Source organism: Lutra lutra, chromosome 17 (genome assembly GCF_902655055.1).
Source record: "Lutra lutra chromosome 17, mLutLut1.2, whole genome shotgun sequence".
NCBI classification, from domain to species: Eukaryota; Metazoa; Chordata; class Mammalia; order Carnivora; family Mustelidae; genus Lutra; species Lutra lutra.
Genome location: NC_062294.1, coordinates 33,729,560 through 33,754,700, shown reverse-complemented (window position 1 = coordinate 33,754,700; position 25,141 = coordinate 33,729,560). Strand labels below are relative to the sequence as shown.

The 25,141-nt window shown below is 45.6% G+C and overlaps 1 protein-coding gene across 2 annotated transcripts; it reads left to right on the top strand.

The window, feature by feature from the left end:
* The first annotated feature begins 646 nt into the window (after window positions 1-646).
* C17H16orf78 (chromosome 17 C16orf78 homolog) lies at window positions 647-23,493 on the top strand. 2 transcript variants are annotated; one of them, XM_047711910.1, is made up of 5 exons: window positions 647-965; window positions 4,539-4,646; window positions 5,178-5,310; window positions 20,325-20,580; window positions 23,212-23,493. In XM_047711910.1, the coding sequence occupies exons 1-5, from the start codon at window positions 810-812 to the stop codon at window positions 23,357-23,359; spliced, it is 801 nt and encodes a 266-aa protein (XP_047567866.1). In that variant the 5' UTR covers window positions 647-809; the 3' UTR covers window positions 23,360-23,493. The 2 variants fall into 2 exon arrangements, with proteins under 2 accessions (XP_047567866.1, XP_047567865.1); XM_047711909.1 differs by having other exon boundaries at window positions 4,536-4,646.
* The last annotated feature ends 1,648 nt before the right edge of the window (window positions 23,494-25,141 follow it).

Genomic DNA, 25,141 nt, shown 5'->3' with positions numbered 1-25,141 from the left:
CCTTTGCACATGCTCACCCCTCTGGTCCAGAGCCCCCCTGAGACCTCTTTACCCATTAGCTCCAAGCTTGAGTCATGACTCACCCATCACCAATTCAAATCTAGTTCTTTTGTTTTGTCTACTATACAGAATTGCCTTTCTTTCCTTCAGAGCACTCATTTTCACTTGTTGTTATGGATTCATAGACTAATTTGACTGCTGCTTTATCTTTCCCATTGGTCCATATGTTTTAGGAGGTCTGGCTAGGTTATTTTGCAGGGTGTCCCCAGGCCCATGCCTGGTACACAGTAGGTATCTGATAGCTATCTGCTCCGTGAACATAAAAGTTACTGAGGCTGTAAAAACTTCATTCTAATTAGAGTACATTGTAGAAGGCCTGGATACCAAACTAAAGGAATTTGGATATTTTTATAGGCTGCAGGGAGCCACTGAAGTTTCTTGAGAAAGGGAGATATGTGACCTCTGTTTAGGAGCTCTGTGGAAGTGGAGGTGGAGAAGCCATGAGGGAGGTCATGGCGGAGTCCCAACAAGGGACTCCAGAGGGGCAGCGGCTGTGTGGGGAAGCCGATGTTGGACCCTACTCTGCCCCCACAGGCCAGCCTGACAGTGACCTCACAATCACCCTGCAGACCTCCCACTCTTGGGAGGCCAACATCCCAGCTGTCAGCCTACCTCTGCCTCTTCCATCCACCACCTAAAGGCCACACCCTGCCAACCGAGGTGCTCCAGGCCAGCTACCAGAAACAGAGGGAGCGATAAAGCAAGAGTGAACCACCTTCCTGAACCCAGCACACAGCCAGGACTCCTAAATGATGGAGAAATCAGAGCACCTAAAGAATGCAATGCCCACAGAGAGGAAGTCCACGTGGAGAACGGCGGAGGAGAGGCGGATGTCAGACCTCACACGGGTGCTGGAGTGGCTGGAGCGGAGGCAGGGGAAGAAAAAGCAAGTGTATGATCTCCAGGTATGGACTGTCCCAGCAAAGCTGCAAGGCAGCTAAACTCAAGGCTATTCCAATAGGGGAGAGATTGAACTTGACTCCCAGAAAACAGAAGGCAGGAGGAGCTTTAAGCAAGGGAGTGAACTAGTAGAAAAATCCTGGGGAAAGACAGGGGAAGTTGTTCATGTGGTTAGGCCAGCTGTGTTGGCCACTTGTCGCTCAAGTTATTAGACTCCTACCTTCCCATAGAGACTGGGAGGATGGGGTGCTCTCTTTCCTGATGATTACATTTCATCTTTTTTTTAAGGTTTTATTTATTTATTTGACAGAGAGAGAGAGAGGGAGAGAGCAAGAGAGCACAAGCAGGGGATGCTGCAGAGGGAGAGGGAGAAACAGATTCCCCGCTAAGCAGAGAGCCCGATGTGGGGCTCAATCCCAGGACCCCAAGATCATGACCCGAGCTGAAGACAGATGCTTAACCAACTGAGCCACCCAGGCACCCCACATTTCTTCTTTTTTTAAAAGATTTTACTTATTTATATGAGAGAGAAAGAGCACGAACATGGGAAAGGGAAAGGGAGAGAGAGAATCAGACTCCCCACTGAGCAGAGAGCCCGACATGGGGCTTGATCCAAGGACCCCCAAGATCATGACCTGAGTCATGCTTAACCCTTAACTAACTGAGCCATCCAGGTGTCCTCTGATGATTACATTTCAAAGGGATGGCTTCCAGGTCCTTGAGAAGAACATTCCTGGATTATAAAGCTGGCAAGAGGCTAGGAAAAGACTTACATCTCAAAGGGGCAGAAAAAGAACCTACAAGTGCCAGTTTTTAAAGGAAGAGAAAAGAGCAGTCATGGCCCTAGAGACAGGAAGGAACCTATCAGGAGTTTAATCAAGGTGAGGGGAGCATTAAGGCTGTCTCGGTCAGTGTTCCAGAAGAGTTTAGGGCCAATAGCTTCTAAGATCTTGGTGGTGGCAGAATGGGTCCTCCCCACTGTCCCCAGACCCTTAAGTCCTGATGATGGCTCTAGGGTCAAAGGGCATTAAGTCTCCACTGACACCATCCCACTGGGACTCCCACTAACAAACCTCTTTTCTACCCTGTATCACAACTAGTTCTCATCCTCGGGTCTTATTCCTTTGGGGCTGCTATAATAGAATACCATAGATTGGGTAGCTTATGAACAGCAGAAACTAACTTCTCCCAGTTTTAGAGGCTGGGAAGCCCAAGATCAAGGTGCTGGCAGATTTGGTGTCTGATGAGGGCCCAACTCCTTCTTCACAGATGGCCACCTTCTTGCTGCATCCTCACAGGAAGGAAGAGAGGGAAAACCTCTCTGTGGTCTCTTTTATAAGGTCACTAATCCCATTCTAGAGGGTTCCACCCTCATGATCTAATCACCCCCCCCAAGGCTCCCTTCCTAATGCCATCACATGGCAAGTTAGACTTTCACCATAGGAATTGGGGTGGGGGGAGGTCACAGACACTCAGTCTATAGCACTGCCCTTCCCTCTTTTTCCAGGAACTATGGCAATGAGTTTTGCATCAGTTTCCCCCAGAAATCACCCAGGTCCATCATCTGTTGGAAAATCAAGCTGTGTTCTTAGAAAGTGGTCTCCTCTGTAGAAGATGCTGCCTGATCTTGAATTCCCCAGCCCCCAGAGAAGAAGGGGTGGAAAATGGCATTACTAATGACAGTGCTAACGTTTATTTAGCATTTACTGTGTGCCAGGCCCTGAGCTCAGCATCGCACGTGCGTTATCTTGCCAACTGCTCCCCGCAGGGCTGCAAGGGAGACACAATTCTTACCCACCCCAGCTCACGGGAGGTACTGAAGCTGAGTGAGGGCCAGAGAAGACATGTGCCTGCGCTTACCGAATTAATGAAGGGCCAAGCCAGGACTCCAAGTCAGACTTACCCTGTTCTCAAGCTCATGGGCTTTGTCAGGTCAACTCCCTGTAGTCACTTCCACTTTCTCGGCTCCAACCACTGTGGTGCCCCCGTGTCTTTCCAAAACCTCCCTTCTGTGTATATGCTTACTTATTTATACTTATTTATATTCAGAAAGATCTGAGTGCCCGTTCCATCAAACTTACTAAATCACATCCTGATAAACATATTTTACATTCAGGTGCTAATGGTTTATGGATAGGCTACCTCCTGCCCCCATTTCAACTGCTGGGTCGCTCAGAACTCAATATCACTCACAGAAATTTACATCCACTTCTATGATTAACAGGCATTTCTTCTCATGAAAATCATATTCTAATATTGTTTTCACAGCCTTACCTTTAATGTGGCATTTGCTGGAAATAATTTTGGATTCAGGAAGGGAACGAATTTTAAATTGAAAATACAATGAAGGGGCACCTGGGTGGCTCAGTCAGTTAAGCATCTGCCTTGGGCTCAGGGTCCTGGGATCGAGCAGGGCATCAGGCTCCCTGCTCAGCAGGAGGTCTGCTTCTCCCTCCCACTTCTCCTGCAGTCTTGTGCTCCCTCTCCCTCTCTCAAAAAAAGTAAATTTTTAAAATCTTTTTTAAAAATAGAAAATACAATGCAATCTTCAAGCATCATTATCCTTCCCAGAGGCACCTGGATTTTGAAAGAAGCTCCTGTGATTCCAGGAAATGTCTCAGACAGCACAGGTTGGGGGGGGGGGTCCTTTAATGTAGACAGTTGGAGAGGTGCTGTCTGTGGCCTCCTCTCCCTTCTCCTGGCATCTGCACAGGGATTCATTAATTTCTCAGAATAACTCTAGGAGATAGATCCTCCTCTTTCCTCCATCTCTGGAGGAGGAAACCAAGCCACGGCTGCTCAGCCACCAAGCAATGGAGCAGGATCCCCACCAGGCGTCTGACCTGGAGACCAGTCCCGGCTGCCGTGTCTCTACAACCACAAGTGGAGACCCAGTCCATTCAGCTTTCTTTGAGGAGCTCGGGCATCCCCAACCCTCATAGATGGGCCTGGAGGTCCATCTGCAGGCCCCTCCCCGCTGGACCCTGGAACTCCCTAATGAATGCATCCTCCCTGCCTGCCTGGTAGGAGTAGAAAGCCAGGCAGATGCACAAGAAAGTCCACATATGCCCTGAGGAACCCCCGAGAAAAGAGAGAGGCGGGATGAATGTGATGATAGACAGGATGGGGAGGGCTTGGGAGAGGAGGGAGCCCTGGGGACAGAGGGAGGGTCCTGGCTAGACTCGAGACACGGTGGCCTTCCTGTGGTTTCAGACTGGAGGCCTCAGCAGGGAAGTCACAGCTGCATAGGCCGTTTGGGGGCCAGAAGGAATCCCTACCAGGTTGGGGAGAGGGGCCCTTGTATAGAGGGTAATAGGGAGCTAGGGGTGGGTTCTGAGGTTGGGAGGGACAGTCAGACCTGAAGTTTTTAAGTTTTTAAGGCAGTGTGACATTACACCGGGGTGTGTCTAGAGGCAGAAGGACAATTGTGGGAGTGGGGACAGAAGTGCCACCATGGAGGCCAAATCTGGAGGTGGGAGGGGGCAGACCGCTCACCAGCATGCCGTCCCTCTGTGGGGACAGAGGGTGGCCTCTGCCCACCAGACAATCACAGGGCAATCCTCTCTGTCTTCAAGCAGAAACCCAAGGGGGTAACTGCCCCTAAAACAAATGGGAAGGAAGGAAAGAAAGACCTAAACATCCTGAAACAGCAGAAAGGGAACCGCCAGGTAGCGTTTGTCAAGCAGGTAACACAGGCTTCCCACGCTGAGAGGGGTCCCCGCTCTGCTCCTGCACAGAGCCTGGTTGCATTTTTTAAAATTTAAGGCTCTAAAACCCACCCCTGCCCCACACGAACCCCCAAATGAATCACCTGCCCCTTTGACCCCTCCAGCCCTCACGCCACACACTGCCCCACCCGATGGAGACCGGTCCTGTGGTAGAGGGTCCTTCTTCCCAGGTGCCTGTCTTCCTCCTCTCAGCTGGCACTTCCCCGCCATGAGAACCCCCGGGGCCTCCCTGTCCCCTGAGGGCTGCGGCTTCTGTGACCCCTCATGACCTCCCTCTGAGACAGGTGGGACCAAAAGTGAGGAGTGGGTGAGCAGACACCAACCTGCCCTCCCTGCCCCCCTCACCAGCCCCAGGGCCTAGAGCTGCCTCTCCTTTGGCCCCTTTGCCTGCTTTCAAGCAAACCCTTGAAATCACTCATTTTGGGGGTGGAGGAGGCCATGCCGAGACCTGTTCCTTGTGATTTAACTTCTTTCCCACACCCCTCCAAGTCCCGAAGGCAAAGCACCAAGAAGGACGGGGACCCCACCGTGCACGGAAAGATCTACGGCAGCGTGGACCCAAAGGGTAAACGCCTTAGCATGATTCCCAGCAGCTACACCAAGGATGGCCCCAGGAAATCCGGTAAGGGAAGCATCTTGGTCCTGGGGTGCCAGGCCGTCCTCTCGTCCTCCCTAATCGCCCGCCTCTCAGAGGGACAGGACGCTCACAGCGTTCCCAGAGCAGCAGTACCCACGTCAGTCTGGCAGCTGTGGGCCTTGGCAGAGCCCCACGTGACTCTTCAGGGCTCTCAGCACAAGCTGGGTGTGACCCGGATGGCAAGCAGGTGGATATCTAGGCACCACCCCCACTGGGGCAGGGGTTCTCTTCTCAGGTGCAGCAGCATGTGCCCCCCCCATGCCGTTCCTAAAGCTGGTGACAGCAACCTCGTGAGCTCCAAGTTGTCTAATTAGGTACTGTGACAATGTCAGGGTAGCATATGAGGTACCACACCGGCTGGCCCGAAACCTGCCATGTGTGGCTCACACCCAAGAAGAGGTACGCTAAGTTATGCCCCGTCTCCAGTTCCCAGGGCTGCCCAGGGTTTGAACCTTGGGTCCACCACTCTGTAGTGAACTCAGAGTTGTGTGAACAGGAGTGGGTCCACCGCTCCATCTCTGGGGCTTGGTTTTCACATCTATAAAATGGGACAATGGCATGACTTGCCTCCCAGTCCAGTTTCATGAAAGGAGGCATATAAAGCATGCACCCCAATTCAGACTAGGTACTCCATAAATGGTGGCAAATAACTATTTCTAAGGAAAAAAAAATGCTGAAATGCTCAGGTGGTCTAGACCATTGTGTTGGAAAAACAATTGCTTTTATTGTGCCTGGCTTCTTGGAGAGGAGGTGTGTGGTTGGAGAAAGATGGAAGGGATTCCAATTAGCCCAAAGGAAGAATGGGCAGAAGCTTTCCAGCAGGAGCTGCCAATTCTCCTGCACCAAAGTGCTACCATTGTGCCCAGCAAAACGTCCTTTCTCCCCTTCTCATTTGATACATTCAAGCCGTTGAAACCAGACTGCACTCACTTGCCTGTCAGATTTAAATATGATTGGCTCTAAATGCCGTGCAGGATCCTGGACTGACTCCTAGAACAGCACTTCAGTGGGGAAACTGGAGAAATCCAAAAAAGCTGTTAGGTGCCCATGTTAATTTCTGAGTTTTGATGAATGTGCCCCGCTTGTGTAAGATGAAACTTACCCCTCAGGGAACTTACCCGCTGAGGGAAACTGAGCAAGCAGTGCCCAGGAGCTCTCTATACCATCTTGCCAACCCTTCAGCAAATCTAAAATTACTCCAAAATAAAAAGTTTATAGATAGATATAGATGTGGATACAGACACAGATATAGGTAGATAGATTGACTGACATATGACTTATGGGAGACCCTACATCTTTCCCAAATTTTCTGTGATTCCCGGTGCGAGTCTGGCTCTGAAGTCCAAGTTCCGCTGAACCCCTGAGCATCTGCAGATCTTGATTCCAGTGGTTGCTCCCTGCTCCCTGCTCCCTGCCACTGCACACAGACACAGAACACAGCTGTTTCCTTCATTTGCCCCCAAGCCTCTCACATGAAGCCTTTGTGTGTAAACAGACTTCACCTAAGGTTTGGGGCAATGAAGGGAAAGAACTTCATGGCAGGATTCTACAGAAAACAAAAAACGGAATTATGAAACTCCCTTAAGGGTTCTCCCAAATCTTTTGTCCCCTGCCACCAGGAGATGGTCCCTGAATGCATTTGCCTACAGGGGGTCCCCTCCAGCTGTTTTGCTCACCCATGCACTGGCGGGAAAGTGAGCCCAGCCACCACCCAGGTCCCAAGGTTTAAGGAGGCGCTCACTCTCCAGTTCTGACTGCACTTGCATGAGCCTGAGAGTGAACACCTGCTTAAATTTTGTCCCTCCCGCCTTGGCTCTTCTCACCCTGGTCCTGGGCCTGCCTAGCTCCCGCTTCTTCCTCTCTCTTTCCTCTCCCCTCTCCTCCATCCTCTGCTGTCCTCACCCCCACAGTTCCCACTGGCTTGTTACCTGGAAGGATCACTCACTTTCCTTTGTTTCCCTGTCTCAGTCCACACTCAAAAGGAATCTATCAAGATACTTTCCTAAACAAAGGCCGTTCCTTCCCTAAGAGAAACTCACATACCAGCTGATTAAATAATCCTTTTCATGACACTGCACAAAAATGCCAGCAGGACAGGTGGAACAGTTCTTTGGTTTTCTGCATTGCCAGCTTCCCCCCAAGACAAATGCACCCTGTTCAAAGAGGGGACTTTTTTCCTACCTGATGTAATACAATAAATGGCCACTGGGGGGGCAGCAGGTGCTCAGAGGCTCCCATGAACCACCAGGGCATCCAAGTGTGGTCTCCAGGAACTGGGTCAGGGCTGAGTCTGAGCAGGGCAAAGGAGCTTCCTGTGCAGGCCAGCAAGAGGCCTGCCATGAGTGGACAGGATCTGGTTTTGGAGTCAAGTTCCAGACAAAGCAGCTCCTGGGAAGGGCATGGGGCCAGTGAAGGGCTGGGGCAGGAGTCCAAGTGGAGATACACAGGGATCGAGGAAGGGTATTCTAGAGCAGGACTTCTGGTTCTGGCCTCCCCAGCCCCACTCAGTATCCTGAATCATCGCTGTCCTGGTTTCCCTAGCAGCAGAGTGAGCTCTTTGCTCTCCTGACATTACATTTCTGTGATCCAGGGAGCAAGGGTCTGTGGAATGACCATCATCAGACACAACACTGCATGTGACCACTGGGTCTGTACAGAAACAACAGCTTCTACTCGCCCACATTTGTAATGTTGTGGTGGCCACAGGATCAAAATCTCTGAAACACGGTGTGCCCCGCCCACCCCCCGAGGGATAGATCACTGTCTCCAGCTCCAGAGCCCCAAAGCCAATAGAAAACAGCAGTGACCACCCCAATGCGAACCATAGTGCTTTTCAGAGCTGATTATTTCATATTTGTCTCCTCTCCTCATTTTCACAGAAGCCCCCATTCACTCCTCTCACCAGCTGAAATGCCATGTCCATCCTGCCACTGACCACCACCTTGCCATCAGCCTCTGCCCCACCACGCTGTGCGCCATGGGCCACTCCCCTCTGCCCAAGACTTCTCCTCCCTTGAATTCCTGGAGGACAGCCTTTTCCGTTTCCCCTTCCTCTTTCACCGCTCCCCCAGCCCCTGTCGGAGGACCACCAAGTTGGTTCTGAATCTGTAAAAGGTCACTCCAGCTTTGGGCCAGTAAAAGACCCTGGGAAAGCAATTGGAACATGTTTCCAAATAAATCTTGGCAGAGTCTGAGCTGCTAGACTAGAAAGGGGCATTCTTTTGACTTTCTCTCCCCTGGTACCTATGCCCAGAGCTTTCTGTAGGTGCCAGTGCAGAAAGACATCCTTAATGTGGAGGTCTGGAGGGCAATGATAACCCTCTGTTTCCATGAGTACAGACTAAGCCCCGGGAGACCCAAACACAACCCTCTAGAAATCAAACTTGCTTGTTCAGCCACAGACTCAGGAATATTTTTGCCCAGATGATAGCCTTTTTCTGGGCACCAGCAACCTAGGTTCACATTTTCTTGGATCCCCCAACTACTTAGCCCTGGTGTCTTGGGCACATGACTTAATCTCTCCGATCCTCAGCTTTCTCATTTTGTTAAATGGACAGGATATGCTTGTGAGACTCTAGTGCCCCCCCCCCCGGAAAGCTCCTTGAACACTGCTGGACACCTAAGTCACTCACTACCTCTAAGTTCACGTGTTTAATTATCATTACCATTTATATGACTACTCTTCTTTCCTACATGAGACCTACCTTGAGGCTGTTCCTCCATTTACATAACTGTGGGGGATCTAGACTCATTCCCCCCAGACATATCCCAGTAAAATTCCTGAACTTTATTGATGAAATCTTGCAGGCTTACAGGAAGAATGCTTTACTTACAAAGGGGGAAAAATGCTCTAGGTGAGAGCAGAGGCACCAAACTAGTTAAACTAGTTTAAACTAATTGGTTTAAATTAATTGGTTTAAAAATCAGCATCTAGACAGACTGAAAATCAGGTTTACGGGGGGGAGGAGTCAAGATGGCGGAAGAGTAGCAGACTGAGATGACATCAGGTAGCAGGAGATCAGCTAGATAGTTATCAAACCATTCCAAACACCTACAAACCCAACAGGAGATCGAAGAGAAGAAGAGCAGCAATTCTAGAAACAGAAAATTGACCACTTTCTGAAAGGTAGGAAGTATGGAGAAGTGAATCCAAAGAGACAGGAAGATAGACAGTGGTGAGAGGTGCCGGCTCTGGGCAAGCAGCAGAGCAACAGAGCACAAAATCTGAACTTTTAGAAGTCTGCTCCACCTAGGGACATCGCTCCAGAGGCCAAGCAGGGGTGGAGCCCACACGGGAACAGCATGGTCTCAGGTCCCACAGGGTCACAGAAGGATCAGGGTTGTCTGAGTGTAGCAGAGCTTGCAGGTATTAGAGCAGGGAAGCCGGCTACAGAGATGGAGTGGGGGAGTGAGCTCTCCACTCGGGGTTGCCTTAAACTATGATCCGTGGCACAGTCGGACCATTGCTCTTTGAGCAGGGGCTCCACAAGTGGCAGATCCAGGGAGACTCACCTTCCTCCTCTGGAGGCAGGAATCTACCTTGGGTTTGGAGACTTCAAGCAGGGCTTGAGTCATGTGCCAGAGACAGAAACATTTGGTCACAAGCCGGGTGAGCTTGGAGCACAGCTGGAGACCAGGGAGATGGGAAGGATTGAGCGCTTTTCTCTGAGGGTGCACTGAAGAGTGGGGCTCCAAGCTCTCAGCTCCTCCGGCCTGGAGACTGGGAAGCTGCCATTTTCATTCCCGTCCTCCAGAGCTCAATGGAAGAGCTCAATGGAAAGCGTTCAGGGAACAAAAGCTCCAGAGAGGGAACCCGAGCAGATGACAGCCCGGCCCCTGGCAAGAGCGGTGCAATTCCGCCTCGGGCAAAGACACTTGAGAATCACTACAACAGGCCCCTCCCCCAGAAGATCAGCAAGATCCAGCCAAGACCAAGCTCACTGATCAAGGAGAACACTGAACTCCAGAGCTAAGGGAAAGCAGCGCATGGAATTCGTGGCTTTTTCCCAATGATCCTTTAGTCTTTCAAACTTTACTTTTTTTAATTTTATTTTTTTCTTATTCTAATTTTTTAAACTTTTCCTCTTTCCTCTTTTAATGTTTTTTAACTACTTTATCTTAACAATACCTTTCTTTTAAAAAAATCTTTTTAAAACTTCATTATTATAGTCACATTTTATCTTTCATTGTATCTAACTTTATTTTTTGTATACATATAAGGTTTTTTCCTCTAAAAAGTTTTGGGATACACTTTCTTCTAATAGATCAAAATATACCCTAAATCGAGCACAGGGCTTTGTTCTAGTCTCCAGCCTGAGCAAATTCTCTCCACTTTCTTTTTCTTTCTTTTTCCAACCAACTTATCTTATCCATTCCTTTTTTAGAATTTTTAAAAAATGTTCATCTTTACAGTCATATTCCATCCCTTCATTGTGTTTACCCTTATTTTTGTATATATATATGTTTTTCTTTCTTTAAAATTTTGGGAAGTAGTTTCTTCTAACAGACCAAAATACACCCAAAATCAAGAGGGTGGCTCTGTTCTATTCACCAGTCTAATGTGTGTATATATATATTTTTTTTAATTTTTTATTTTTTTAAATTTCATTTTACCCCCATTCTTCTCCCCCTGATTTGGCATCTCTTCTGATTTGGTTAGCATCCATTTTTCTCATGTCTTTGCCACCCTTCTAGTATTTTATTCCCTCATTCATATATTCTTCTCTGGATAAAATGACAAGGCTGGGAAAACTCACCAAAACAAAACAAAACAAAACAAACAAACAAACAAAAAAGGCAGTAGCAAAGGCTAGGGACCTAATCTATACAGACATTAATAATATGTCAGATCTAGACTTCAGAATGACGATTCTTAAGGAGCTAGCTGGGCTTGAAAAAGGCATGGAAGATATTAGAAAAGCCCTGTCTGGAGAAATAAAAGCCCCTTCTGGAGAAATAAAAACTAAAATCTAACCAAGCTGAAATCAAGAAAGCTATTAATGAGATGCAATAAAAAAAAATGGAGGCTCTTACCGCTAGGATAAATGAGGCAGAAGAGAAAACTGGTGATATAGAAGACCAAATGACGGAGAATAAAGAAGCTGAGCAAAAGAGAGATAAATAACTACTGGACCACGAGGGGAGAATTCGAGAGATAAGTGATACTATAAGATGAAACAATATTAGAATAATTGGGATTCCAGAAGAAGAAGAAAGAGAGAGGGGAGCAGAAGGTATATTGGAGCAAATTACAGTAGAGAATTTCCCTAATATGGCAAAGGGAACAAGCATCAAAACCCAAGAGGCACAGAGAACACCCCTCAAAATCAATAGAAATAGGTCCACACCCTGTCATCTAATAGTAAAACTTACAAGTCTTAGTGACAAAGAGAAAATGCTAAAAGCAGCTCTGGACAAGAAGTCTCTAACATACAATGGTAAAAATATTAGATTGGCAGCAGACTTATCCACAGAGACCTGGCAGGCCAGAAAGAACTGGCATGATATATTCACATCCCTAAATGAGAAAAACATGCAGCCAAGAATACCATATTCAGCTAGGCTATCATTGAAAATAGAAGAAGAGGGGCGCGTGGGTGGCTCAGTGGGTTAAAGCCTCTGCCTTCAGCTCAGGTCATGATCCTGGAATCCTGGGATTGAGCCCCACATCGGGCTCTCTGTTCAGTAGGGAGTCTGCTTCTCCCTCTCTCTCTGCCTGCCTCTCTGCCTACTTGTGATCTCTGTCAAATAAATAAAATCTTTTTAAAAAAAAAGAAAGAAAGAAAATATAAGGAGAAATAAAAAGCTTCCAGGACAAACAAAAACTAAAAGAATTTGCAAACACCAAACCAGACCTACAGGAAATATTGAAAGGGGTCCTCTAAGCAAAGAGAGAGCCTAAAAGTAGTAGACTAGAAAGGACCAGAGACAATATACAGTAACAGTCACCTTACAGGCAATACAATGGCACAAAATTCATATCTTTCAGTAGTTACCCTGAATGTAAATGGGCTAAATGCCCCCAATCAAATGACACAGGATATCATAATAGATAAAAAAAAAAAAAAAAAAAATCAATCTGCTGTCTACAAGAAACTCATTTTAGACCCAAAGTCACCTCCAGATTTAAAGTGAGGGGTTGGAAAACAATTTACCATGCTAATGGACATCAAAAGAAAGCTGGGGTGCCAATCCTTATATCAGATCAATTATATTTTAAGCCAAAGACTATAATAAGAGATGAGGAAGGACACTATATCATACTCAAAGGGTCTGTCCAACATGAAGATCTAACAATTTTAAATATCTATGCCCCTAACATGGGAACAGCTAACTATATAAACCAATTAGTAGAAACACATTAACAATACAATAATAGTAGGGGACTTTAACACCCCTATCACTGAAATGGACAGATCATCCAAGCAAAAGATCAACAAGGAAATAAAGGAAATAAAGGCCTTAAATGACACACTGGACAAGATGGACATCACAGATACATTCAAAACATTCCATCCCAAAGCAACAGAATACACATTCTTCTCTAGTGCACGTGGAACATTCTCTAGAATAGATCACACCCTGGGTCACAAATCATGTCTCAACCAGTACCAAAAGATTGGGATCATTCCCTGCATATTTTCAGACCATAATGCTCTGAAGCTAGAGCTCAATCACAAGAGGAGAGTTGGAAAGAACCCAAATACATGGAGGCTAAAGAGCATCCTACTAAGAATGAATGGGTCAACCAGGAAATTAAAGAAGAATTGAAAAAATTCATGGAAACAAATGATAATGAAAACACAATGCTTCAAAATCTGTGGGACACAGCAAAAAGAGTCCTTTCCAAAAGCAGAGGAAAGTATATAGCGATACAATCCTTTCTCAAGAAACAAGAAAGTTCTCAGGTACACAACCTAACCCTACACCTAAAGGAGCTGGAGAAAGAACACCAAAGAAAGCCTAAACCCAGCAGGAGAAGAGAAATAATAAAGATCTGAGCAGAAATCAATGAAATAGAAACCAAAAGAACAACAGAACAAATCAACAAAACTAGGAACTGGTTCTTTGAAAGAATTAATAAGATTGATAAACCCCTGACCACACTTATCAAAAAGAAAAGAGAAAGGACCCAAATAAATAAAATCATGAATGAAAGAGGAGAGATCACAACCAACACCAAAGACATACAAACAATTATAAGAACATATTATAAGCAACTATACGCCAGCAAATTTGACAATCTGGAAGAAATGGATGCATTCCTAGAAACGTTTAAACTACCAAAACTGAACCAGGAAGAAATAGAAAACATGAACAGACTCATAACCAGTAAGGAAATTGAAGCAGTCATCAAAAATCTCCCAACAAACAAGAGCCCAGGGCCAGACAGCTTCCCAAGGGAATTCTACCAAACATTAAAAGAAGAATTAACACCTATTCTCCTGAAACTGTTCCAAAAAATAGAAATGGAAGGAAAACTTCCAAACTCATTTTATGAGGCCAGCATTACCTTGATCCCAAAACCAAAGACCCCATCAAAAAAGAGAATTGCAGACCAATATCCTTGATGAACACAGATGTGAAAATTCTCACCAAAATACTAGCCAATAGGATCCAAAAGTACATTAAAAGGATTATTCACCATGACCAACTGAGATTTATTCCAGGGCTGCAAGTTTGGTTCAACATCCACAAATCAATCAATGTGATACAATACATTAATAAAAGAAAGAACAAGAACCATATGATACATTCAGCATCAAAAGATGCTGAAAAAGCATTTGACAAAGTACAGCATCCTTTCTTCATCAAAACTCTTCCCAGTATAGGGATAGAGGGTACATACCTCGATATCATCAAAGCCATCTATGAAAAATCCACAGTAAATATCATTCTCAATGAGGGAAAACTGAGAACCTTTCCGCTAAGGTTAGGAACATGGCAGGGATGTCCATTATCACCACTGCTATTCAACATAGTACTAGAAGTCCTAGCCTCAGCATCAGACAACAAAAAGAAATTAATGTGGAAAATTATGTGGAAAATCTAAAAGACTCCGCTCCAAATCTGCTAGAACTTGTACAGGAATTCAGAAAAGTGTCAGGACATAAAATCAATGCACAGAAGTCTGTTGTATTTCTATACACCAACAACAAAACAGAAGAAAGAGAAATTAAGGAGTTGATCCCATTTACATTTGCACCCAAAACCATAAGACAACTAGGAATAAACCTAACTAAAGAGGCAAAGAATCTGTACTCAGAAAACTATAAAGTACTCATGAAAGAAACTGAGGAAGACAAAAAGAAATGGAAAAATGTTCCATGCTCATGGATTGGAAGAACAAATATTGTGAAAATGTCTATGCTACCTAAAGCAATCTACATGTTTAATGCAATCCCTATCAAAATACCATCCATTTTTTTCAAAGAAATGGAACAAATAATCCTAAAATTTGTATGGAACCAGAAAAGACCTCGAATAGAGGAATGTTGAGGGACTCCTGGGTGGCTCAGTGGGTTAAAGCCTCTGCCTTCAGCTCAGGTCATGATCTCAGGGTCCTGGAATCAAGCCTCGCATTGGGCTCTCTGCCCAAGGAGGAGAATGCTTCCTCCTCTCTCTCTGCCTGCCTCTCTGCCTACTGTGATCTCTGTCTGTCAAATAAATAAATAAATAAAAATCTTAAAAAAAAAAAAAAAAAAAAAAAAAACGACAGAGGAATGTTGAGAAAGAAAGCCAAAGTTGGTATCATCACAATTCCAGACTTCAAGCTCTATTACAAAGCTGTCATCATCAAGACAGTATGGTACTGGCACAAAAACAGACACATATATCAATGGAACAGAATAGACAGCCCAGAAGTAGACCCTCAAATCTATGGTCAACTAATCTTTGACAAAGCAGGAAAGAATGTCCAATGGAAAAAAGCCTCTTCAACAAATGGTGTTGGGAAAATTGAACAGCCATATGCAGAAAAATGAAACTGGACCATTTCCTTACACCACACACAAAAATAGACTCCAAATGGATGAAAGACCTCAATGTGAGAGAGGAATCCATCAAAATCCTTGAGGGGAACACAGGCAGCAACCTCTTCAACCTCAGCCACAGCAACTTCTTCCTAGAAACTTCGCCAAAGGCAAGGGAAGCAGGGACAAAAATGAACTATTGGGACTTCATCAAGATCAAAAGCTTTTGCACAGCAAAGGAAACAGTCAACAAAACCAAAAGACCACTGACAGAATGGGAGAAGATATTTGCAAATGACATAACAGATAAAGGGCTAATATCCAAAATCTATGAAGAACTTACCAAACTCAACCCCCAAAGAACAATTAATCCAATCAAGAAATGGGCAGAGGACATGAACAGACATTTCTGCAAAGAAGGCGTCCAGATGGCCAGGAGACACATGAAAAAGTGCTCCACATCACTCAGCATCAGGGAAGTACAAATCAAAACCACAATGAGATACCATCTCACACCAGTCAGAATGGCTAAAATTAACAAGTCAGGAAACTATAGATGCTGGCAAGGATGCAGAGAAAGGGGAACCCTCCTACACTGTTGGTGGGAATGCAAGCTGGTGCAGCCACTCTGGAAAACAGCATGGAGGTTCCTCAAAAAGTCGAAGATAGAGCTACCCTATGACCCAGCAATCGCACTACTGGGTATTTACCCTAAAGATACAAATGTAGTGATCCAAAGGGGCACATGCACCCAAATGTTTACAGCAGCAATGTCCAAAATAGCCAAACTATTGAAAGAAACTAAATGTCCATCAACAGATGAATGGATAAAGAAGATGTCATATATCTATATGTCTATATATATAAATATATATAGATATACATACAATGGAATACTATGTAGCCATCAAAAGAAATGAAATCTTGCCATTTGCAATGACATGGATGGAACTAGAGGGTATCATGCTGAGCGAAATAAGTCAATCAGAGAAAGACAATTATCACATGATCTTCCTGATATGAGGAATTTGAGAGGCAAAGTTGGGGGTTTGGGGGGTAGGGAAGGAAAAACAAAACAAGATGGGATCAAGAGGGAAACGAACCACAAGAGATTCTCAATCTCACAAAACAAACTGAGGTTTGCCAGGGGTAGGGGGGTATGGAGAGGGTGGTTGGGTTATGGACATTAGGGAGTGTGTGTGATATGGTGAGTGCTGTGAAATGCGTAAGCCTGATGATTTACAGACCTGTACCCCTGGGGCAAATAATACATTACATGTTAATTTTAAAAAGTTAGCCATTTAAAAAAAAATCAGGTTTAATATAGAAAGGTTGAAAACAAAAGGATGACCAAGAGGAAGCATGAAATGCAAACAGACGAGGTGGAATTAAGGCTAAAGGAAACATGTAGGGTAAAAGAAGGATATTTTTAAATGTTAAAGAGAATAAATAATCATAAGCCTGCACATACCAAAAATATAGTAGCTAAATAGAGAATTATTGAGAACTGCAAAAAGAACCTAATAAAATACAGTTATAGTGGGAGGTTTTAATATACCTCCTTTAGAATCAAAGAGACATAACTTCATATTTGAATAAAGAATGCATTTTTGGGGCGCCTGGGTGGCTCAGTGGGTTAAGCCGCTGCCTTCGGCTCAGGTCATGATCTCAGAGTCCTGGGATCGAGCCCCGCATCGGGCTCTCTGCTCAGCAGGGAGCCTGCTTCCTCCTCTCTCTCTGCCTGCCTCTCTGCCTGCTTGTGATCTCTCTGTCAAATAAATAAATAAAATCTTTAAAAAAAAAAAAAGAATGCATTTTTATGCAGCTAAAGAATATCCACAAATCTCATCTACTTATTCACTGCTGAGAAAACATTAACTTCCAAAAAGTTAAGATTTTAGGGCAACCTACATTATCCTAAAGCAATAATTAGAAATAAAATTTAAATTAAAAGATATTCCCAACTTAACAGTCAGAAATTAAGAAATGCATTCCTAAAATACCCTATATCAGAGAGGAAAAAAAAAAAAAAAACCTCATGAAAATAACCCTGTTTCTTACCTATGGGAACAAAGGCAAAATCTATCCTCAGAAGAAAATTTATAGTAACAACTAAAATTAATAATTCTTGTCTTTATAATGCAAAAAAAGAGAAAATGAATACTTTAACAATTTATTATTTGTAATACTATAAGAGAAATAATTGATATGAGAAAGAGAGCTTTCATACTTTAAATTCCAGCTGAGATTAATGAAACGCAAGATAAAAACTAGTTAAAAGGCTACATCCTAAATCCAAAGCTAGCTTTTTGAAAAAGCAAGTCATGAATAGTATGAACTCCTCATGACCATTGTTAGGAAGAGTAAAGAGGCCCCTGGCTGGCTCAGTCAGTTAAGCTTCTGACTCTTGATTTCAGCACGAGTCATGATCTCAGGGTCATGAGATCAAGCCCTGCGTCAGGTTCCATGCTCAGCAAAGAGTCTACTTGAGATTCTCTCCCTCTCCCTCCCCCTTACCCCTCCCCTCGTTCATGCTTAAATAAATACATAAATAAATAAATAAATAAAATCTTAAAAAAAAAAGAAGAGCAAAAATGTACAAGATTTGGCATGAGAAAGAATACATAAGCAAAGATGGGAAATACATTAACTGAACTATTATAGAATACTAGAAGCACTTCTCTCTGATGTATTTGAAAACCTAGAAGAAATAGATCATTCTCTCTCATACAATAAATTATTAAAATTGACATCATAATCTTGAAGAGAGCAATTTCTGAAGTAAAAATTGAAAGCAGTTGACACTTTCTCACTGAACAAGTCACCAGGTCAAAAGGCTTCAAACCAGATTCTATCTATCTTTTCAAGAATGAATAATCTCAATGCCACTTCAACTATTCCAGACCTATAAAACACAGACACTTCTGTATTAATCCAACAAGGCATCAGAACAACAATATTCAAATATTTGCAAGAAAGTAATATAGATGCAAAAGAATATATTAAAAATTTTAGCCAATAAATCAAATATATGAAAATATATTGATGTATGAAATTAATAACATCCCATGACAAAATGCAGTTTCTTTTTTTCCTTTTTTTGAGAGGATGAAATTTATTTATTTATTTTCTTTTGAGACTTTATTTAAACTCAAGTTAGTTCATACATAGTATAGTATTAGTTTCAGGGGGAGGATTTAATGACAAGATTTCTTACAGCAGGTTAGGAATGGTTAGGTTATCACTATGAGAACATCTAAGAACATAATTTATTCCATCAATAAAGTAAAAGAAAAACCATATGAGCATGTCAGTAAATGACAGAAAAGCAAAAGGTAGAATCAAGCAATTATTACTAATAAAAATTCAATGTAAATTAAGAATTAAGCTCCTAATATTATAAAACATACCAAAAATAGTGGCAAGTATCATTCTAAATTATGAAATGCTTATTATTTTAATTAAAATCAGGAAGAAAATGAGGCATGACTGCTATCATCATTATTGACATTGTGTTAGAAAGTTTGTCAAATGCAGTATGTCAAGAAGAGTACATAATTTTTCTAAATATTAGGAGGAAGATATTTTCATTTTTCCCCTGATATGATTATGTATCTATAAAACTCAAGAAATTCTAACTAGAAAAATATACATTGTAACACAATAGTCTTTTTTCTATATTTAAATGGAAATGGGAAGAAAACATTCCATTCTCATCAGTAAAAATCTATAAAATACTTAGTGGTACATTTAGCAAGAAGAAAAAATTAAGTTCTCCAAGCACTAGCCCTCACAGTATTTAATTCAATACCAACTCCATTTTTGGATAACATCAGACACTCACCATTTCATTTCATATATTTGTGTCTTTGTGTATGCTGTTCCTCCTGCCTGTACATGTTGTTCCTTCTGCCTTCACATGCTGTTTCTCCTGCTGCACACGCTGTTCCTCACACCGACACATGCTATTCTTCCTGCCTGCATATGCTGTTCTTACACCCACATATGCTGTTCCTCCTACCTACATATACTGCTCCTCACACGCACACATGCTGTTCCTCCTACTGCACATTCTGTTCCTCACACCCGCACATGCTGTTCCTCCTGCCTGCACATGCTGTTCCTCATATGCACACATGCTATTCCTTCTACCTGCGTATGGTGTTCCTCCTACCTGCACATACTGTTCCTTCTGCTGCATATTCTGTTCCTCACACCCACACATGCTGTTTCTCCTGCTGCACATTCTGTTCCTCACACCCACACATGCTGTTCCTCCTACCTGCATATACTCTTCCTCACACCGCACATGCTGTTCCTCACACCCGCACATGTTGTTCCTCATACATACACATAGTATTCCTCCACCCTGCCCATGGTGTTCCTCCTGCCGCATATTCTGTTCCTCACACCCACACATGCTGTTCCTCCTGTCTGCACATGCTGTTCCTCCCGTCTGTACCTGCTGTTCCTCCTGTTGCACATGCTGTTCCTCCTGCTTGCACATGCTATTCCTCATGCCTGGACATTCTGTTCCTCCTACCTGGACATGCTGTTCCTCACACCTGTCCATGCCATTCCTCATGCCTGGACATGCTGTCCCTCGTGCCTGCACATGCTGTTCATCCTGCTGGCAATACTTTTCTCCCCTTTAATCCAATAAATTGTTTTTCCTTTAGAAATCTCATCTCAACCAACCAAACAAACAAACAAAAAACCGTCTCAGAGTTGATCTTTGCTAGCTTCCCCTATCTCCTCCAAGCAGAGGCTCCCTTCAGGTTAGGAAGGAGAGAAGAGAAGATGGAGAGAAGAGGGTGAAGACAGGAGGGAAAGGGAGAGAGCCGAGGAGGCAGCGAGAAAGGGGGGAAGTCAAGATGAGTGAGAATTAAGCCCATGCGGAGAAGAGCCTGCAAAGCCTTGAAGAGACCTCCTACCTCAGGCTGTCTGGCAGGCCTCCCCCACTTCCTGCCCGTCCTGTCTCTCCCCTCCAGCAGATCTAACTCCCTGCTGATATCTGTCCAATTGCAGACCTCGATATCAAGGATGCAATCGCCCTGGAGTCCATTCAGCGGTCCCTGCCGTACCACCGCCAGAGCGTCCTGGACCCCCTGCTGCAGGAAACGCCGGTCTTCGGTCGGAGGTCGACCCTCCTGAGGGACTGGGTACTAAGCAGGTCCCCCGAGATCTCCTACGAGCGCAAGCTGAAGAGCCTCATGGAGAAGGGCACCGAGCCCAAGGCGGAACTGGTGAGGATGCTGAAGCCAGAGGAGGTGCTGAGCTGCCGGTGAGCCGCCCTGGTGGGCGGGGCAGGGGCGGGGCGCGGGCGGGAATAGGCTTTGGTCATCTCCTTCTGCCTCAGACACCTGGGCTGAGCCTGGGCCAGGGATGGGCACCGGCGATGGGCAGGACTGGGCTCTGTCTTTGTGTCCTGAAGGGCCGTTCCGGGGCTGAAGCCGCTGGGTTTGCCGGCAGCCTCGCCCGCTAGTGGACGAGCTCTGGGATGGGCACAACCTTTGGGTACCACGTGTTTGGACGCTGGCACCACCCTTCCAATATTTCCATACGTTTCACAATAAGAAACCATGACTATGATCCAAGAAGAAAGAATGCGTTGTCTGTGGCCTATTTTTAACAGGAAATCCCCCCTAAAAGCCTTCACACCTCGGTGTGGAGTTGCCTGTGGTCCTCGCCACCATCCCGGGTGGCCATCTGCTGCGCGTGTGGGGCTTTAAACTCCCGGAGGCACTATGAACAGAGTGTGAAGCCATTTAGTATTTACTGTCCCTACCAGAGGTCTTCCTTCTCACGTGTTCTCTGTCTTCTTTATCAAAACCTGCCGATTTCCATCCCCAAATTCAAGGACCCCTCCCAACCCCGGTGCTAGCCTTTACTGTAAAGAGGTGAAGGACAGGGCTCAGAAACTTCAGTAGAGGAGGAAACAGACAACAGACTATTTTGGGTGTCCCTGTAGACAGAGCAGCAGTGAGCTCCTCCGCAGGTGTCAGATGGCCTCAGATGCCTGGCGTCTCGTGACCCCACTTACCAAGTCTGCTCTGCTCACTGACTGGCTGAGAGATGGGTGGGTGAATGGCAGCCCCCCAAACCCCCAGCCAAAGGGGGCTTCTTGTTTGACCTCTCCGTGGCTGGATGACTTTGACGATGGCTTTCAGTTTGACAGAGGGGTGCTCATGACTCCGGCCAGCCGACGGCCGACCTGGGCTTCATGGTGGGCAGACGAGAGATTTGGACAGGGCTCCTAACCTGCAAGGGCGGGAAGAGAATATTTGGAGAGATGGCATCCAACGAGCCATTAGAAAAACATCCAAGGAAAAGATGAAATTGTCCAGAATGGGATCTTCGTGAGTGCTGATGTGTGCATGTGTGTGAGACCCTCCAGGGCGGGGCAGGGCAGAAGGGGAAAGAGCAGACCCTGCCTGGTGCTGTCAGAGAAAGGCAATCCAGACATGAGGCTGGGAGTGCAGTGTCAGATGACTGTAAAAACAGGTAAGGGGCACGTGGGTGGTTCAGTCAGTTAAGCCACTGACTTCGGCTCAGGTCATGATCCCAGGTTCCTGGGATCAAGCCCCGCATCGGGCTCCCTGCTCAGCAGAGAGCCTGATTCTCCCTCTGCCTCTGTCTGCCACTGCCTACTTGTGCTCGCTCTCTGTCAAATAAATAAATAAAATCTTTAAAAAAAAAAAAAAAAAAGGTGGGGAGCCTGGGTGGCTCAGTGGGTTAAAGCCTCTGCCTTTGGCTCAGGTCATGATCCCAGGGTCCTGGGATCGAGCCCTGCATCGGGCTCTTTGCTCAGCGGGGAGCTTGCTTTCTCCTCTCTCTCTGCCTGCCTCTCCACCTACTTGTGATTTCTGTCTGTCAAATAAATAAATAAAATCTTAAAAAAAAAAAAAAAGGTAAGCAACCGGCAGATCTTGAAGGACAGGGAGACCATTCCCGATGGGTAGAAAACCCAGCTCATTTCAGTATGCAGCTCCTCGCCCATCGTCCGTAGCAAAGCAACCAACCAGCAGGTGGCCTGAGTAAGGGACCCACCCCCTTAGACTAAAGCAGGGAACAAGGTCAAAGCCACCGGTAGAATAAGGAGAGCTCGGAGGATATGACGGGCGATATACTCTCTAGACCACACAGTGTTGAAGGGATCAGTTCCACTCTCCAGTGTAAGTCAGAATTGTGGGGTTTTAGCTAAGATTTTAAATCACTGGCCTGTTTTTTTTTAATTGAGCATTATTAAAAAGAAAATACTCCCTTTTTCCTACAACCTTACTCAGCTTTTATTACCACTGTTCTGTATTTTTGCCCAGGCTTCAGCATCCCTGAGGTTACCCAGACCTGTTAGTGATGGGGCGCTCTGACAGTCGCCTCCCTCCCCACGTGGCATCACATGTCACCTTCACCGTAGGACACCTGCTTCTACCCAGTGCCGTGTCAAAGCTGGCAGAAGCGTCCTTGAGATGGATATCCCATTATTTGCTTAACCACTCCCCAGTTGATGGAATCTCCTCTTTTCCTGTTGTTGATGACCCCAAAATGAATGCTTTCATTTATATACCTTTTCATTTCATTGACTTCTCTTGGGATTACTTAAGGCCTTAGTGGAGTTCCGGAGTCAAGGATAACGAAGGAACTTTTGAGGGGGTGGAGGGACTTGTGGGGATGGGGAGGGTGCCTGGCACATTTGTTGCCAAATTAATTTCCAAAAGAGCTCTACCAATAAAAACTCCCACCAATTCTATGGGGTGTCCCACTCTTCCGTAGGATCTCTGTCAGCTCCAGAAATGTCTGCAGAGCCAGCTCCCGTGAGAGCTCCCACAGTGCTTAAATCTGAGTTCTTTTCAATAAAGTTCGAAGCGACGGTGACTCCGCACTCTGCTCACCCCTCTGGCCCTGTCTTGCACAGATACCTGAGGCTGTCCAAGAACAACATTCGGACCTTGCTGAAGCTATGCAAGGACGCGGGCATGAACGTGGACATCCACCCCCACATGGTCGAAGGGGAGATAGACGCGAAAAAGGTGTTCAACCAAAACCCCAGCGTGGCCCTCTAGGTCACCACAGGCTCCCTCTGCTGTTGGGCCCTCGGCCCCCAGACGACACCCTCCGGTATGCCAGGCCTAGGCCTTCAGACCTGGGGTGTCTCTTTTAGACAGTAGCCATCAGAAAACAAGGCTGAACTGCATGGACCATAATGCAAAGGTAGTGTTTGTCCTTGACCTGAGTTAGAACCAATGCCAGGGAAACTGCGGGTCGCCCCCCACCCAAAAGAAGATGCTGTAGAAAGGCTCTTAGAAAAGCAGGCTTAGGGCGCCTGGGTGGCTCAGTTGGTTAAGCAACTGCCTTCGGCTCAGGTCATGATCCTGGAGTCCCGGGATCGAGTCCCACATCGGGCTCCCAGCTCCATGGGCAGTCCGCTTCTCCCTCTGACCTCTCCTCTCATGCTCTCTCACTCCATCTCTCTCTCTCTCAAATAAATAAAATCTTAAAAAAAAAAAAAAAGAAAAGAAAAAGAAAAGCAGGCTTAGAAGTGAGAAATGGAGACCCAGGGTCCCCAGAGGGACATCAGGAGGGGCAAGGGGTGAGGGGCTGGTTGGTGGGGGGACACACACCTCAAGTCTTATGCACCACCCCACCCTTGCCCCTGCGGGGCTGTGGGGAGCTGAATGCCACACCTTCAAGGGACGGCTGGGTGTTTCCAGACCCTCACAGGGTGGGGGGCTGCTGTGGGAGCCTCACTTCTCAGACCCCAGGTGCTCCCACAGAGTCGGGTTGCAAGCTTCTCCTGGGCATCAGCAGAGACAGCAAAAGAGATGGGGAAGGAGTACACAAGAGAGACGCTGCCCCACTCCAGACCCTAGGGCCCCCTGGGTGCTCTCCTGCGGTCCAGAGGACTTTCCTGTGTGGACTCCACAAGCGCAAAGAGCCTCCAACTCAGCTTCCTGACGTTCTGACCAAATAAACCTACAGTGAGCCCCAAGATTCACAGCTAACATTGAGAAAGGAATATTCATCCGTAGTTATCAGGAAGGCCACTGAAAAGCAACCCCAAGCCAGGGTCCCTTGGCAGACACCACCAACGGCAGCACACTATGCACAGTATTTTATAAACTCTGAAATGGCCTCGTGATTACATTTTCTAGCAGAAACACACACGTACACCAGGAACAGACTCACACAGGTACAGTCCCCTGGTTTATGGCAAAGGTGACCCTGTGGTGCAGTGGGGGGAAAAGACAATCTTTTCAATAAATCAGGCTGGTCAATTAAATGTCCATATGGAAAAAAGTATCGACCCTCCGCCTCCCGCCATATGCAAAAATCCGTTCCAGATGGATGCAGATTGTGAAAGCTTCTAGAAGAAACAGAGGAGACAATCTCCATGACCTTGGGGTGGGCCAAAAAAATTTAAACAACACAAAAAGCCTCAGGAATAAATGAAAATATTAATAAATTTACCATAGTGAAAGCAGAATGTCTGCTCTTCAAAACATCAGTAAGAGAGCGAGAATGCAAGTGACCCCAGTGGGAGAAGATAGATCCTACAAAGGGCTCTTATGCAGATGACCTGTTTTCAATTCCTATAAATCAGTATGAAAAACGCAGGTAACTCAATCAAAAAATGGGCCAAAGTCTTGCCTAGGCAGTTTGTGAAATTGTTTAGCTAAGTGACCAACAAACGTAAGAAGTTTCGTTAGTTTTCAGGAATGCAAATGAAAAGAAAAAAACACGGCAGCACCACTAACATCCACCAGAACGGCGAAAAAGGGTGACAAGAGTTGCCTGGGTGGCTCAGTCGGTTAAGCGTCTGCCTTCAGCTCAGATCATGATCCCAG